The sequence below is a fragment of the Columba livia genome, chromosome 19 (assembly GCF_036013475.1).
Source record: "Columba livia isolate bColLiv1 breed racing homer chromosome 19, bColLiv1.pat.W.v2, whole genome shotgun sequence".
NCBI lineage: Eukaryota > Metazoa > Chordata > Aves > Columbiformes > Columbidae > Columba > Columba livia.
In genome coordinates, this window is record NC_088620.1 from 8,596,689 (window position 1) to 8,613,637 (window position 16,949).

The following is a 16,949-nucleotide window of genomic DNA, read 5'->3' on the forward strand; positions in this document are numbered from 1 at the left end:
CACAACCCTGCCCCAGAGGGGATTTTGGAGATGGGTTTCCCCTCCTATAGCCCCAGGCCTCACTCTGCTGGGGGGTTGCTGAGGATTACATTTGTGCTGTGTGGATGATCCCACACCACAGAACACATCCTGGGAGCCAAGGATTTGCTGCAGACATTTCAGAGGGGTGCGGGCAGCCCCAAAGGCTTGGCTGATGTCCCTATATGTCTGGAAATGCCCTTTTTCTTGCTCAGATAGGGGATTGGGGAGGGGGAATGGTGGATGAGAGCTGGGGAACTGAGCCCTGGAGATCTCTCTCCCCACACTGTTTCCTCTGCTGTTTACTTAGGGCAAAATTCAAGTTATTTACAGCAAAACTAACGCAGAGCTGACTGCGCCTTGGTTATTCTTGGCCATCCCAGCTGGCGCTGTGCTCCAGGAGCAAGCAGGGGGGAAGCCAAATTCATCCCCACTTTCCAAAATGTGAAATGTTTCATTTCATAGAATCACAGAATGGTTTGGGTTGGAAAGGACCTTATAGATCATCTAGTTCCAACCCCTGCCATGAGCAGGGACATCTTCAGCAGCTCAGGTTGCTCAGAGCCCCGTCCAGCCTGGCCTGGGATGTCTCCAGGGATGGTTCATCCACCACCTCTCTGGCCAACCTGGGCCAGGCTCTCACCACCATCAGGGACAACAATTTCTTCCTTGTGTGTAATCTCAATATCCTCTCCTTTAGTTTAAAACCATCACGCTTGTCCCATCACAACAGGCCCCGTGTTCAATGGGTCAGGCTGAGTATGACGGAAACGAAATATTTCCCATTTTCTCCAGCTTACCTGTATTTTATCCATGGGTTGAGTTGGGGGTGGGGGGAGCACGAGCTGACCCCCTGTCTCCTGCAGCGTGGGGGCTCGGCGCACAACTGTGGGAAGCTGAAGGTGGGCCACGTCATTTTGGAGGTGAACGGCACGGGGCTACGGGGCAAAGAGCACCGGGAAGCCGCCCGCATCATCGCTGAAGCCTTTAAGCTGAAGGAAAAGGACTACATTGATTTCTTGGTCACAGAATTCAACGTCGCCCTTTAGGAACCTGAGTGGGGTTTGGGAGCGTGGCTTGGGGCAGGGAGCACCCAAATGGGGATGAAAGGCAGCGCCGAGGTGTGAAAGCAGCATCCCACCATGCAGAGCCCTCACCCGCACGTGCAGACACCCCCAGCTTGTCCCCAGATGTCCCCTCACCCACCGCAGACTCTCACTGCCTGGGTAGGGTGGGTGAGAACGGGCAGAAATCAGTGCACGTCCATTAAAGTCTCCATGCCCGTCCTCTCTGGGGTGGGGGGGCTGCCCTTAGGAACACACCCTCTCCCCCTCGTCCAAGCTGGGCAGTGGGGTGGGAGGATGGCGGGGGTCTGGGTGTCTCCGCTGTCATTCGAGTGCCACACACAGAGCAAGGTGGGCCTGTGGTTCAGGCTGGAGGGTTTTCAGGTGGCTGCTGCTCCCTTGGGTGTTTGCCCCTGTACCCAGGTGAGTGGTGCCGACCATGGGTGGGGATGCAGAGAGAGCAACCGGAGGCCTTGTATATTGCTGGCAATGTCGTCGTATTTATATATACAGAGCTTGTGCTTTTAATTTTTCAATAAATCTATCGGGTTAGAAAAAGGCTGGGTTTGTGGGGGCTTCTTCGGGGCTGGGACATGGCGGGTAGGAAGGTAAAGCATTCTCCAGCACCGCCATGAGGTGGCGATGGGAAAAGCTACCCCGGGCCCGGGAAGGGGACACTCCATTCCCGTCCCCGCTGGACATCCCCCGGAATGGGGCAACCGCGGCCCCGCCGCGCCCCAGCAGGGGGTGCCCGCGCTGCATAAATTATGACAATGAGAACCTTAAGCCGCGGCTCTGATTGGCTGCCTGCTTCTCGTTATGCAAATATAGGGGAGGGGCGGGTTTATGCTAATAGCCTTCCGGTCCCCGCTCGGCGGCGTGCGCGGATTGGCTAGGAGCGGGAGGGATGTTAATGAGGGCGCAGGCCCCGCCCACCTCCGCCGCCGGCGGGACCCGCTATTGTCCGGCGGGGCCGGGCCGGGAGGCGGCGGCGGCGGCGGCGGCGAGCGGAGCCGGGAACGGGAACGGAGCCGGGAACGGGAACAGGGCCGGGGCCGCCGTGCGGAGCCGCACAGCAGCGGGCGAGGAGGGACCAGTCGCGCCCACCCTGCAGGTGAGCGGCCGCGGGGCAGCTGTTGCATGCGCGGGGCGGGGGGCCCCCTCCAGCGGTTCCCCTCCAGCGGTTCCCCTCCAGCGGTGCCCCCGGGGCCAGATGTGCCGCCCCAGCTGTGATTCGGGGGGCCGGGGCTGGCTCGGGGCGTGGGGCCAGCGCTGCGCGGCTGCTCGCTGCAAGGCGCCTGCTGCAGCTGGAGGGAAGGAGGGGGCACCGCTGGGGGCACCGCTGGATGTACAGCTGGGGGCTCTCAGGGCTGGCCCCATCCTGGGGGCCGCGTCTACCACCCTCCGGCTCTGCTGAGCCCGGCTCTGGCAGGGCTGACTCACAGCTGGGAGGTGGTTGAGGTCCTTGGACGGAGACGGGGAACCCCCAGCCCCACCAGGGTCCCTGTGGCTGCGGAGATGCAGCGGGAGGGCGCGGGACATGCTGCTGTGTCGCTCATCGCCAACATGTGTCCTGCCCACGCCATCAGAGCCTTCATGGCCCAAGGCAAAACTTGTCATAACTTTCCTTATTCCGGTGCTTCCTCCCCGCCCAAGGTCGAATCTGCCGCCCGGCTTGTGCGCAGATTTCGGGAGGGTTTCATCAGGCTGGTGTGGCCGCGGCCACGAAGGGCGGCACGAAGCCAAGCGCGGAGGTTGCGGGACACGAGGCCGTGTCGCTGCCTGCGGCTCCTCCGAGGAAGTTGCAAGAGCTACCTTCAGCTTCAGTTCCTTGTTTTATTTAAAGGGCAGCTGCGTTCCTTAAAGTCAGCGGGTGCCCGTGGGTGTCGTGGGTTTCCCTTGCTCTGCAGCACCCATTCAGAACGGTTCAGGCAGGGGGGGTTTATGGACTCCCCGGAGGGTTTAGCAGTCGATGCATGATGCTGTTTGCTGGTTATAACCCCACCACACACTGCTCAGGACTGGCTGCCCTCCCGTGTCCCCCACCGCCCTCCCATGTCCCCTGCCACCTCTGAGATAAGAAGGGATCTCTGTGCCACCGGCTTGGTGGCAGCTCTCTGCAGACAGGGATTAATCCTTAAGGCCGCTCTTCACAGGCATTATGGCCGTCAGCAGCCCCCAGCTCCAGCAGACAGATTGGGGTTCAACCCCAGAATGTAAACCCACAGGACCTGGGGACAACACTGTCCCAAATGAGGACAGGGCCCTGTGTTGGGTAGGAGGTAGAAAAGTGGCCGTGGGTGCAGCTTCCTGCCCTGCCATGAGTCTTCGCTCTGATGTGAGTGATGCAGAGAAGCCGTTTTTGCCGTTTCCGTGGGGTTTTGGTTCCCATATGTGGGGATGTACTGGCTCAGGGGAGCTGGGGGGGAAACGGCCCCTCCATGCAGAGGGACTTGGGGGCACATGGGCTTGAGAGCAATGGTGTAGTAACAGACGTGTGTGATTTCAGAGGATGAGGAGGGTTTGTCGAGCTCCTCCTCACTCTGATGGTTTCTCCCTTGTCTTAGAAACGGCGCAAACTAAGAAAGCGGCGTTTCCGCTTCTCTGCTCTCTTTCACGCTCATAAAAACGAGACTCTGTGGGCTTTAAAAATAAAAAAGGGTTTATAAACCAGGAATTCCTCCCTCCTGGAGTGCAGATGCCCCTTGCCAAGTTCCAAATAGAGGCCGTTCTGGCTGCTTTACCCCTCCAAAAGAGATGTTTCGGGTGAGAACGCTAACGTGCCGCTCCTGCGAGGGGCTTTTTAGACGCTCAAGCAGAAAAAGATGTGTGTTTTTATACAGCATCTCCTGCAGAGCCTCGGGCTGCAGAGCTTTTTAGCCAGGTCTTTTTAGTGGATCCCTACAGGGATAGGGGTGCCCAGCACCTCTGGGAGATAAGCTGGTGGTTCAGGAACATAGAATATCCATCCTCTGCCCAGGAGGAGGGTTAAAGACCCCCCCGAGTCCCAGACGGGCACATTCGTGCCCGTCTGGGACTCGGGGGGGTCTTTAACCCCCCTCCCAGGCGATGGATGGCAATTTTCTTTTGGGGCACAGGGTGGGTTATTCTCCATCACTCAAGGGATGTGGCCTTCAAGCCACAGGGATGGAAGTGGGGGCTTAGAGCCCCCCACAACCCGCCTGCTGTGTGCAGGGTTGATGAAGCAGCGAAGGCAGAGTGACAGCAGCCCTGTCACCCCCCCCCCGATGTCACCGAGCGAGCCCTGGGGCTGTGGATGCGGCATCTCCTTTGCTGTCACCACCGATAAACCCAGAAGTGGTGACGGGGCCTCGACCTCAACGCTGTTCTTCTGCGTCACTCGTGCAATGAGTTTGGCGGTCTCAGCCCTGCACGTCCCTGTCCCATAGCACTGAACAGGGTCCCAGTGGCCGAGCATGAAGCTGCCTGTGGAGGGGATCATAGATGAGGGGACATGGACAAGCTAAGACCTGGCAGCGCTCATCACAACCCCGAGCACCCCCCAAGGCAGAATTCAAGTCCGAGGGTCTCGGGCAGAGAAGAGTTCAAGTGTAAAAGACATTTTCCAGCTGATGCTTTTAAGTTTCTTTTTAGCCCTTTGTTTGCATTTGCTTTGTGGTTCCCGAATGCGTAACCACATGGTTCTTCAAGCTCTTCTGCGCTACCAATAACAGCGAGCAACTCACTTAAAGGGGAAAATAAAACCCTGGATTTTTCTCTCTCACCACCGTGACCATCAGTGGAGGGACTTTTTGGGAAGCTGATAGACGTGGCTGGATTTGCAAGACCCTGTGGACTGCAGCTGTTGTGGGCAGTGCAGCTGGGGGGATGCTGCTTAGAAAGGGGGTGACAACCTATGGCGTACGTGTTAGGATGATCCAGGCACCAGCCTGGCCAAACTGGGTAGGAAACGTTTTAACCCTGGGACCCACAGGCTCCTTTCCCCAAGCTGGGGCTGCTATTTGAGGCTCCTCAACTCCCAGGGGTGCTGTGGGGCTTGAGGTGGGCTGGGGGGCACGTTGTTGTGCTGCTTCTCTGGCCCGGGATGCAGGAAAGGGCTTGGGGCTGGAAACATCCCACCTCAGAGAGGGGCTAAAGCCAAAATCGCGCTTTAAGCTGCGTTGAGAAGCTGCAGAGCCTGAAGCATCCCATGGGCAACCCCGTCCTCCCTGGAGGCAAGAGAAGCTGTGAGCATCTCCAGGTGCAGAAAGTGCAGTTGCCTGGCCAGCGTACAGGGAAAAAAAACCTTCTGCAAACTCTCCGGGAGGTTTCCAAGACCCTAAGGGATGTTTCAAGGTTTGCTCCCTGCCCATAAAGCCACAGGGATGCAGGCAGGGCTGGGAGCACGACGATGCCTGAGGACCCTGATGCCAATTGGCACCTGAATAAAAACCCAAAACCCCACTAATAGCGGGATTTAAAGCAGGGGCCTTGTGGATCTGAGGCTTTGGGGCAGCTTAGAGGACTTTCCTGGACCATGCTACTCATCACCACCATCCTCATGCCAGCAGCACCCCCAGATCACCACAGCACCCCCCCAGCTAAATGCAGGCACCCCAGGGACCAAGCTGTGGTTTTGTTAGCAGGCAGAGTTTGCGCAAGCTCTCCTCCGCGTGCCACTAATTACACAGTAACGAGCTGGATTAATTGCCACTTACAAATGTGCCAGGACGCACGGGGTGCCTGGTTACGGCCGCAGTGTTTCCTGGGACGCCAGGAGCATCTTGGGGTGGGGCCCAGGTGGACCCCCCTTGGAAATTCAGGATATGGGCTGAATTCTGGGGCCATATCGCTGAATTTTGGGGCTGCTTGTCCTCCTGGAGGACCCTCATCCCAATGACTTTTGGTTTCAGGGATCCACCCCATTTTACTTTGGCGTTTTGCTCCAAACTGGCCTAAAAAAGTGAAGGTTTTAATGAAAAGCAGCACGGAAGGAGGGATGGGCCCCTGCCACGCAGGGCTTGATGGGGTTAAAAATCTTGCGGCCGCCTGCAAATTTGCAGGAAGCACCGAGCGTGGTTTTCCTACTTCTGCAAAAGCTCAGCTACCCCGCAGGCGCAGGGAGGTTTTGGGGTACTTGGGGACCCCCAATGGGGTCATGGCGATGGGGATGTTGGGGGGATGCTGGTACGGGGTGAGTGCATCCCTCCTGGGGCTGGTTGCTCCGCCACACTCGGGCGTTGGGGTGGGGATGCTGTGGGGTGATGCTGGTGATGCCAGCATAGTGTTCAGTACCAGCACGTTGGCAGCTGCCTCCTCCAGCACCCCATGGCCAAAACTGAGGTGCGGGGGCTCAAATCCAGCCGCAGCAATGTTGCTGGGAAAACCCCGTTTCTCATCACCCGCCCCATGGTTGGGTTTTCGGCATCTGGTGCCTCTCCATCCGCTGCTGTGGCTCGGGGAACGCCGGCACCCCGAGGAGCGGAGCGAGGGCGAGCTCCTGCTTTTAGGTCATCAGTGTAGTGAGTGTGCGAGGCCTCGACCGTGATCCCTCTCACTGTCAGCCCCCAGAGCCAAAGGGACCTTGGGGTGCTCCTGCCCCTCCATCCCTGTCCTGTGCCGGGGTGGCACCGCTGATGGTCCCCAGGCCATGGCTGCCTGGCCATGGTGACATCTGGAGGGTGCTGTCACAGGCTGGGTGCCCCCGGTCTCTGGGGGAAATGCCTTTTGGGGTGGCCCTGGGGGGCTCTGGGAACCATTGCGGCCATGAGGGATGCAGCAGCTCTGGCTTCCTTGTCCTGATAGTGGGACGCAGGGTGTCCTGAGGGTGTCACCTGCCATTGTGAGGGGTTGTTCTTGTCCCCAGGACCTGGGGGACAGGTGAAGCCCTGGCAACAGGGTGGGGGGACCTCAAACTTGCCCATGGTGTCCCACTGAGCATCCCTCCCTCTCCCTCAGCCCCGCCAGGACGAGGCAGCGATGATGTGACCTACATTTACAACAAGGAGGTCCCCAGCCCGCCACCACTGCTGCTGGGACATGAAGCGGCACAAGTGACAGTGACGCGGTGCCCGCGGGCCATGGCCAGCCCGGCACCATGGCTGCGCTGGACACAAACAGAGCTGACGCGCTGGGAGGGAGAGGAGGAGGAGGAGGAGGAGGAAGACGACGACGACGACTTTGAAAGGCGCATGGATGAGGACGGGGTCATTGGCCTGGGGGAGGATGCCAGGAGCCCACCGTGGGGTGAGTCCTCCCCCTTCATGGAGGGACCCGGGTGTCCCAGGAGCTGCTGGAGCCGGGGGGGCTGTGAGGGGACCGGGGACACCGGCCAGCTGGTGGCAGCCCCGCTGCGTGGGTGTTTTGCAGGACACAGCGAGGACCTGGAGGAGGGGTCCCTGGTGGAGGAGAGTCCCTGGCACCCCCGGCAGCACCTGGAGGAGGAGGAGCGGGGCAGTTCCAGGGGGGATGAGGGGCCCTGGGGGGCAGAGAGTGATGGGGACCCTTATGCTGAGCTCTCCTACGAGGGCCGGTGGGGCTCAGGGTCCAGCGGCAGCCCCGAGGTGCTGCGGGGTGGCCGGGCTCTCTGCCAGCCCCACGGCTGCAGCACGGACGGTGGTGACATCTCAGGGCTGTCAGATGTCAGCCACAGCCCCACCACCCCCTCCCACCGGCACCGGGGCTGGGACACGTCTGGGAACACCGGTAGGGGACACAGGCAGGGCTGGACCCCAAGCCGGAGCCTCCAGCTGCACCTCTCCGACAACGACCTCTGTGATGCCACCAGCGTCGATCCTGTCCCCAAGTCCCAGCTGACTGGGACAGGGCTGCCAGCCCCTGGCACCCCTGACTCAGCACCCACCGAGGAGCCCCTGGGTGCTGGGCCCCCCCCTGCACCCCAACTGCACAACAGGTCACAGGTGCCCAAGAAAGTGACACCCGCGGTGCTGCTGCCCCAGCCTGGCCGGCCATCGCGGTCCCTGAGCCCCCGACAGCGGCACGTGGGTGACAAGGGGATGAGAGGTCCCTCAGGACTGGGGACCGGCACAGCCAGTGGCACCCAGTACACCCAGTATGGCCGGGGGCGGCTCAACCACCCCCTGCCTGACCTCTCCAAGGTGGCGGCGCGGGTGAAGATCGACCAGAGCTACCGGCCACCACGGGGCCGAGCACTGCCCCCCAACCCCGCAGCCCCGAGGGGCCCCGTCGGCTTCAAGTCCCCAGCCGAAATTGTGCGGGAGGTGCTGCTGAGCAGTGGGGAGGGTGTCCCCCCCGAGCCCCCCACTGCCACCGCCGGGCTGCCACAGGAGTTCAGGTCCCCCCGACAAGCCACCGCGCTGGTGCAGCAGCTCCAGGTAACACCCAGCTCCCAAGTTCAGCCGGAGAGGCCTGACTGGGAGGGTCTCTGGGGTTGGTGGGGACCATGGGCTGCAGATTACCAGTCCCATGAGCTGTCCCTGTGTCACCCATGGAGGGGTGTGGGACTGCTCATCCCTTCCCAACCCTGCGCAGGGGCTGGTGAGCAGGCAGAGATGCAGGCAGGGATCCAGGCAGTGCTCAGGCTGGAGGCAGGGATGCTTGGGATGCTCATGTCCCCTCCAAGGATGCCTGTGCCCTCCCACAGTGCTCTTCGCCTGCGATGCTTGTCCCCTGGGCTGCCCTTCTGTCCCCTGGAGGAGAGGGTCACCCCCATTCAGTGAAACCAGGGCCACATCTGTGCCAGCTGGGTGCTTTGGGCAACAGGTTTCTGCACCCCAGGCTGCCCCCAATCCATGGGACCCCCACCCAGCCTCCCTTGAACCCCTGTCCCCTGCACCCGGTGCCGTCACCTGCTGTGTGTCCCCTCTCCGCAGGATGACTACCACAAGCTGCTGACCAAGTACGCGGAGGCTGAGAACACCATCGACCAGCTGCGCCTGGGTGCCAGGGTGGGTGCTGGGGCTGGGACGGCTGCGGGGGGAGCTCCCCGCTCTGCTCCCCCTCCCCAGGGGTGTCTTCCTCCCCCCTCGCCCCACTTTTCCTCTTGGGGAGCTGCGGTTTAGCCACCCCAGCCCAGGGAGCGGGGGTGAGGCTGCCACAGAGCCCACAGCAAAACCGGGGGGCTGCTGTGCCCCCCCCCCGCAAGCAGCGGGCTCCCCTCTGCGCCAGGCAGGGGGCTGAGCCAAAACAGCTCCAAAATGGCAGTGCTGTCACCCTCACTGCCTCCTGCACCACTGAGCAGGTGGGGAAACTGAGGCACGGATGGTGTCCAGCTGTGACCCCCATCCTCACTCCCACCTGCATGCTGTCCCCATGGGGATGGCTGCTTTGCGGTGCAGGGTGGGTGCCCCAAATCCCCTGTCCCTCCCCAGGTGAGCCTGTACGCCGACCCGCCACGGCCCAGCCACCCCCTCGCCACGGGCACCGTGGGCACCGGCTGCCGCGTCATGTCCCTCAGCATCCCGCGGGCCAGCACGGCGGCGTTCAGCACAACCCCGGCCCCCCCAGCTGGAGGTGGGTCACCCCCTGTTCCCCTCTTCAGCTCCTCACCCTCCTGTCCCAGGTTTGGGGTGTCACTGCTTCCCCGCCCTGGGGGAACTAGTGCTGGGGGGGTCCTCAGCATCACCTTGTCCTCGTGTTTTCTTGCAGCTCCAGCAGCAGCACCATCAGATGGGGGGTCATCACCCCAAAATCATTCCCCCTCTTCACCCAGGTGGGGCTGCCCCACCTGCCCAGGGTCATGTCGCTGCCCAGGGATCCCAGGGACCCCGCTGACACAGAGGCTGGCAGGGCAGACCCATAAGCTGCAGGCACAGGCAGGTCCCAGATGGGGGGATGTGCGATGGGGGGCTGCAGCAGGCGGGGGGCTCAGCCCTTTTTCTTCACATAGGTTGAGGCCCTCGAAGACTGGATCCGGGCAGGGAATCCCCCATCCCCGGAGCAGCTCCAGGTGTGTGAGCCTCTTCCCGACACCCCGCACTGGCGACACACGGTGGGGCTGGGGGGTGGCAGGGACCAGGCTGGGACATCACCACCCTTGTGCCGCAGAGGTTCAGGAAGCTGAAGGAGGCGCAGGACGCGCTGGAGCGGGCGTACCTGCAAGCCCGACAGCAGCACCCGGGGGACTCGGGGGACTTCGACCCTGACCGGTTGGTATTTGTCCCCCTCCCCGCTGGCAGAGCCCCCAGCCACAGTTCTGCCAGCCCCCGCATTATGGGGTTCTGTGTCACCCCAGCACTGATGGTCGCTGTCTTGCAGGGTGGTGGAAGGAGAGATTTTCTGGCTGGGGCTGCGGCTGGAGGAGCTGAAGGAGCGGCTGGAGCTGGGGGCCGGGGGGCAGCCCCCCCTGCAGCTCCCAGCCAAGCCCCGCTCCCCCACAGCCCCTTCCCCACCGCCGGCTGCCCACTCCCCACGTCCCGAGGTGAGCTGGGCAAGCTGGGGGGTGTGAAGATGCTGGGGCGGGGGCACCCTGCTGCACCTCGGGGCGGGGAGTGCTTCTGTGACCCCTTTTTGCTGTGCCCTGCAGAGCCCGGTGCTGATGGAGGGTCCCCGGGGGACAGTGGGAGACAGCGAGGAGGTGACAGGGAGACTGCCCCGGCCCCTCTGGCGCAAGCAGCTCCGAGTGGAGGAGGATTTTGGTGACCTGCTGGCGCAGTGAGTGCCCCTGTGTGGGGATGGGGGGAGCAGGCAAAGAGTGGGTCCCCAAACCCCACCAGCTCCTGCCTATGGGTCTCCCCCAGGTACAAGCACTTCAAGTCCTTGCCGGAGTCGCTGAGCCTGGAGCAGCTGAGCCTGGCAGAGAGCGGGTCCCTGGAGGAGGTGGATGGGCCCAGGGCAGGGGACGGTAGCCCCAGCAAGGTCCCCTGCAGGACACGGTCACTAGAGGAGGGGGCTGACCTCGAGACCTCCCCCTTGTAAGTGTTGTGGACGCACAAGTCTCCCAGGCAGGGTGAGCAGGAGGTTTTATGTCATGCCTCAGGTTTTACATCACTGCCGTTGATAGGTTTCAGAGTTAACAGCCTCCATGGGAGAGCTGGCTGCACCAGAGCCTTTTCCCACATTTGGGGCTGCTCTGCCCTGTTATTCCTGCTCCATCCTCTCCCCACAGGCACCCCCTGGAGCAGAGAGCAGCACCACTGTCCCCCAAGGAGCCCCCATGGCGAGGAGGCACACAGGGCCACCTGTCCCCAGTCACCGCTGAGGAACCACCAGCCACAACCAAGCCTCCCCTGGGGCTTCCAGAGGCACCACGGGTGTCCCTGTCCCACCGCAGCAGCAGGGCGGGCAGCGCTGTCACCCAGCACCGTCTCCGCAAGGTGAGTCCCCCGAGACTGAGGTTCCCCATCCACTAGCACCCCCAGACCTCGCCAGGGGGTCCTGGGGACCTCTGACCCTGCCAGGGGGTCCTGGGGTGTGGGGCACCAATCCTGCCCCACCTGCTGCCTCTGCAGGATCAGCGCATCGTGTCACCAGAGACGGACAGTGGCTTCATGGGCTCAGAGGCCAGCAGGGTGTCACCCCCTGTGCACACCCCCGAGCACCGGCCCCCCGGCACCGGGTATGGCTCTGGGTCCCTGCCCACACCCTGGGGGGCGATTTGGGGACATGGGTGGGCTGTCTGGAGGAATTTGGGGCATCAAAGGGGAGCAGGAATGGGGGAGAGGTGGGGAGCAGGGGCGGGGTGCTGTTGGGGCTGGGGATGTGCTGGGTGGCACATGGCTGGGGGGACAAGCTGTGGGGGCTGCCTGCATCACCTGTCCCCTCCCCAGGACCCCTGGCTCTCTGGAACCCTCCATCCCCATCCCCACCACCCTCCGTCCTCTGTGGAAGAGAGAGGCACCCGCGCATCCCCCCGAGCCGGCGCTGATGGGCATCTACCCCACGGATGGCACAGGGGGGCCCCACCAGCCCCCCAGTACCCCCTCACAGAGCAGCTCGCCAGCCCGCTGGGCCGAGAGCGGGGGCAGCGAGGGGGGGCCCGACGGCAACAGCAGTGAGTAGAGAGCGTTTGTGGGGAGATGTGTCCCCAGGGACAGAAATTTGGGGGAATACCAGCTCTGATGTATGGGGTGCCCCAACCCCCTTGGGATGCTGGTCTGGGGGTGCCCCCCGCTTGCTGGCTCTGCTCTCCCAGTCTGTTCTGGGGGTGACACCCCCCTGTCCTACACTGCCGACCTCTTCTGACTGTCCCCCCTTCTCCCCAGCTCACACAGACTCGGAAGGCAGAAGCTGCGCCAGCGCTGGCGGCCACCCCCTGAGCACGGCCAGGGACCTGGCGACCACCCCTCTGTCTCCAGAGCCACTGTTCCCTGAACTGCTGTCCTCCGAACTGCCATCCCTCGACCCGTCTCACTGTGACCTGCTGGGCTCCCGCCTGGAGCGTGAGTGAGTGTCCATGTGTCCCAGACTGGGCTGAGTCCCCCCAAATGACACAGAGACCAAGTCTCCAAAGGCTTTGGGGGCTTCTTTCAGCCTGGAGAAGAGAAGCTCCGGGGAGACCTTATTGTGGTCTTCCTGGACTTAAAAGGGGCCGATAAGAAAAATGGGGACAGACTTTTTAGCAGGGCCTGTTGTGATAGGACAAGGGGTGATGGTTTTAAACTAAAGGAGGGAGATTCAGGCTGGACATGAGGTAGAAATTGTTGCCCTGAGGGTGGTGAGAGCCTGGCCCAGGTTGGCCAGAGAGGTGGTGGATGAACCATCCCTGGAGACATCCCAGGCCAGGCTGGACGGGGCTCTGAGCAACCTGAGCTGGTGAAGATGTCCCTGCTCATGGCAGGGCTGGCACTGGGGGAGCTGGGAAGGTCCCTTCAACCAAACTGTTCTGTGATTCTGTGGTTCTAAGGCACCAGCATCTTCCGTTGGGCAGCAGCAGATTTTTCCCTTCTAGCAGGGCTGGCTCTGGGCTGGGGCTGAGTCCTCTGAACTCTTGACACGTGTGGGCTGGCTGAGCCTGAGCCCCAGGCTTGGCTTTGTGGGGCATCACAGCCTGAGCTGTTCAGTCTTGGCCAGTGGGACTGGGGGGCTGGTGTGGGGTCCAGGGGCACCAGGGCTGCTCCCCCCAGCCTGGCTGGCCGCGGGCACCCCTCACCGTGGCCTCTGTCCTGTGCAGCCAGGCCATCCGGGCGCTGCGGGACGAGGTGCGGCGGCTGCGGCGGCGGCTGGAGGAGAGTCTGCGCCATTCTCGCAGCCATCCCGAGGGAAAAGCCACCCCCTGTGCCCCCCCGGGCAGAAGGCAGCCAGTGACCCTCAGCTCATCATCTCCCAAGGACACAGCATGTTCGGGGTACGTGGTAGGAGGGACCCTGGGGTGGGGGGCATGGCAGCAGCCACCCCTGGTTGGCGGCAGCACCATTTCCCATGGGTGTGGGGACACCCCCAGCCCCAGGTTGTCCTGTTTCTGCAGTGGCCCCGGGGAGGTTGGGCTCATGAGGATGGGCAGCTGGGCTGTGGTGGGGATGGAAATGCATGAGGTGGCAATGAGGTGTCTGTCTGTTGACAATGGCTCTGTGCCCTCCACAGGGAGCCGAGTCCCCGAGCGCGGGGCCAGGTGGCCCTTGGGGTCCCTCCTGTGAGGAGGGGGAGGTCGGCATCGCTGCCGCGGGACAGGTCGGAGCTGGACACCAGTAAGTGGGACTCCCCTGGGGTGGGTATGGAGGGGACAGCGGGGACACGCTCCTCCCTGAGCACCGCTGCCCCAAATGGAGCTGGGTGCTGGGGGCTGTGAGACCATGGCACAGGGCAGGTGGCCCAGTGGAACACAGCAGCGCTCAGCCCAGGGCCAAATCCTGTGGATGTGGGGCAAGAACCCATTGGGTCTCCCCAACTCCTCCCTCCTTTGCTGCAGCCTCCAAGTCGGACCCCCCCTCCGCCAGGGCGCAGGCCACCCCCTCCCCACACAAGAGCCCTGGGAGCCCCCCGGATGTGGTGACATTTCGGGGACAGTACACAGGTGGGTGCCAGCAGCAGGCAGTGCTTAGGGCTCAGGAGAGCTGCCCCTGCATTGGGGTCCCCCCTGTGCTGACACTGGGTGTTGACAGGGACACGGTACCAGGCGGTGACACCACGTGCTGCCCCGGCACCCCGAGAAGAGCCGGACACCCAGGAGTGCCCCCGGTGCCACAGGAGTGGGACACCATCAAGTGAGTGACCCCGGGAGCAACCCGAGCCCCTTCTGGGGTGTCCCTTTGGTCACCCCGTTGTGGCCCCCCACACCACCCCTGCTCGTCCTGCACGGGGACAGTCCCCAACACCCTTGCTCCTCTCTCCGCAGCCGGCTCCTGGGTGGGTGATGCTGTGAGGCCGCCCCAGCACAGCACCCCAAGGAGGGCACGCTGCGCCACGTGCCGGGCACCCATGGGTGCCCCAGCACCTGACGGCAGGGACAGAGCTGCACACGGTGGGTGACAGGGGTGGCACATGCTTGGCATGGCTTGTCCCCTCATGGGGGTTGGTGTGGGGGGACAGGGAACAACCCTCAGACACCTGGCACAGTGCTGGCACACTGCTTGAGGACAGAAGTGACAGCCGGTGGTGCCACCACCCACTCCCAGGGGACATGGGTGTTTCCACCCAGAAGTGACAGCCCAGCATAGCATGGGGGTGTGCACCTGGGGCTGCCACTTGATGCACCCCCCTGGGGACATCTAACACCCCTGGGGACATCTGACACCCCGAGGACATCTGGCCACCTTTGTCCCCACAGCAGAGCGTGTCCCCGGTGGCACATTCCCCCCAGGCTCCCGTGTTGGTCCCCGTGCCAAGAAGCTGGAGCATCCCGGACTGTGGTACTTGATGACCAGCCCAGCTGCCACCGCTGCCACCACCGCCATCGGCTGCCTGGCGCCTGTCCCCCTAGTGCCTTATGTCCCCTCTGTGCTGTAAGGATGCTCTGCGGTGGGGGGGCGATATGGGGGTTCAGCATCTCCCTGGGGAGGAGGCTGAACCCGGGAGGGGCTGTGCCCCCCCAGGGACCTGCTGCTTTGCCCGCAGAGCCTGGGTGGCAGCTCACAGGGACGGGGAGGGGGATCACACAGCCCCTGGCTCCCTTTTCGGGGGTCTACATGGGGGTGAGCACAGGGAGATGGGTGCTGGGGGTTGGAGATGGACGAGGTCGGGGAGAGGCATGAGAAACAAGGCGGGGGGAAAGCACAGAGCTCTGGGCAATGGGGGGGTCACAGAGCCCTGGGGAGGGGTGGTCACAGCCCACAGAGCACACCAAAGCATGTGTCTCCTTCTTCTCTCCAGCTTCTGCTCCCCAGCGGTACCTACCTCAGCTCCAACCCCAGCTGGGGTCTCCCCCCAGCACCCCACAGAACAGCCTCCTGCTGCTGCCCCCCACCACTGCCCAGCCCGGGGGGGGCTGGAGGAGCTGGACCGGTCCCTAAGCCGGGCTCTGGAGGCTGCGCGGAGCGTCGGGGTCACCACCACCCGCATGGGCCGGGCGCTGGCCACCGAGCTGAGCCGGGCACGGGCCCTGCGGGGCTCCTGCCTCTTCTGATGGTCCTCCTGAAACCCCCTGCCCTTGGTGGGGCCACAAGGAAGAGGACGGTTCCCCCATCAGCATATCTGCCAGATCTGTGGGCAGCAGTGGGGCTGGAGGCATCTCCACAGGGTTCTGCTCTCAGCCCCATCCCGCTTGCCTTAGACCTGCATCGGTTGTCCATCTGTCTGTCTGTTTGCAGGACCATCCAAGCTGCAGGGAAAGGGCAGAGATGTCCTAAGACCTGCAGCGCCCCGGCAGGAGGGCACCATCCCCTGGATGTGTCCCCCAAGGCAGGTGCCACCCCCTACTTTGTGTAGGACATCCTGCAACCCAGGTGGATCCCCGTTGGCAGCTGTGTTTACCTCTGTGCCTGTATGGGCAGAAACACCCACATTTCCCTATTTTATTCTATATTATTCCTTTTCCCAGCCTTGAGGCTGAGGACTCAATGCCCGGGGCGCAACCCGTGTCCCCCCCTCCATCCTCCACTCTGCCCTTGGACTTGAACTGAGCCGGGTCCTCCCTGGGAAAAGCTCTTTTTTCTATCTGATTTCATGTGAATTATTTTTCTTCAAGGTAGCTAGCAAGCAGCTAAATCACTTTTGGGGTTGATCCACAATATATATAATATGTGTTTGTGTGTGTCTATATATAGACACATATGTTTTGTTTTTAATTTCCAGCATAATCCTTAGGGCATTTGAGGTTTGTTTTGTTTGTTCATTTTTTTGTCTGTCGCTGGATGTGGCCACTCAGTGTCATCCGGGCAGAAAAATGAAGGATTTGGGGATTTTCTTGGGATACCCAGGGGATTTGGGTTGATAGAAAACTAATCACCCCATGAGACCAAAGCAGGGGCAGGATGGGTCCAGCCAAACCCCCCCGTCCATCCCCTGCAGTGACACTGAAACCCAGCTGTGTTTATGTGTAGGACCTACCTAAAGTGCCCCTGTCAAACTTATTTATTTTTGTAATACTTTTTTGTATGAAGACCCTCATTTTGGGGGGGGGTCGCTAACACCCCTGGTGAGTTACTCAGGTCCAGAACCTCCCGAAAAGCTCAATAGCCACTGAGCCCCAATCCTGCAACCGGCACAGTGAGTGGGGACAGCAATGGGGCTGCCCCCCACTTTGGGGGGAGATGTGTGGGTTTGGGGGGCATTTTAAAGAGGATTTCTGTGTCTTTTATCCCAAACGCCATAGCCAAGAAATAATATGTTGTTTTCCCGCATCTCCTATTTTGTAATAACCAGCAGAGCCATTTGGATGGTATTTTATACAAAGATAATCACCTATTTTTGAACAAAATAAACACGGTTGGTTGGCTTGCGGGGTGTTTCTTCCTTTCCGAAGTCATTTCTCGGGTGTGTTTTAGCATCGCCGCACCAGGATCTCTCCCAGGGAGGCATTTTGGGGGCTTGGTGAGAACATTTCCCCTGTCC

General features: G+C 61.9%; 2 protein-coding genes across 7 annotated transcripts in view; both read left to right on the forward strand.

Annotated features, from left to right (window-relative positions):
* Positions 1–1,640, forward strand: part of WHRN (whirlin) — a 45,182-nt gene extending 43,542 nt beyond the window's left edge. For both annotated transcript variants that reach the window (XM_065035974.1, XM_065035973.1), the window contains one exon: positions 885–1,640. In XM_065035974.1, coding sequence (XP_064892046.1) covers positions 885–1,067 — 183 coding nt within the window. In that variant the 3' untranslated portion in view covers positions 1,068–1,640. The remainder of the gene's footprint in view (positions 1–884) is intronic.
* Positions 1,641–1,913: 273 nt separating this feature from the next.
* On the forward strand, positions 1,914–16,832 carry AKNA (AT-hook transcription factor). Of its 5 annotated transcripts, none has more exons than XM_065035967.1 (22): positions 1,914–2,196; positions 7,002–7,289; positions 7,413–8,398; positions 8,897–8,971; positions 9,395–9,536; positions 9,672–9,838; positions 9,913–9,972; positions 10,071–10,171; positions 10,281–10,443; positions 10,549–10,676; positions 10,739–10,936; positions 11,131–11,338; positions 11,474–11,580; positions 11,792–12,015; positions 12,227–12,407; positions 13,135–13,308; positions 13,545–13,648; positions 13,870–13,974; positions 14,063–14,164; positions 14,296–14,421; positions 14,728–14,902; positions 15,270–16,832. In XM_065035967.1, the coding sequence occupies exons 1-22, from the start codon at positions 1,929–1,931 to the stop codon at positions 15,520–15,522; spliced, it is 4,335 nt and encodes a 1,444-aa protein (XP_064892039.1). In that variant the 5' UTR covers positions 1,914–1,928; the 3' UTR covers positions 15,523–16,832. The 5 variants fall into 5 exon arrangements, with proteins under 5 accessions (XP_064892039.1, XP_064892040.1, XP_064892043.1 ...); XM_065035968.1 differs by having other exon boundaries at positions 14,731–14,902; XM_065035971.1 differs by having other exon boundaries at positions 10,763–10,936.
* The last annotated feature ends 117 nt before the right edge of the window (positions 16,833–16,949 follow it).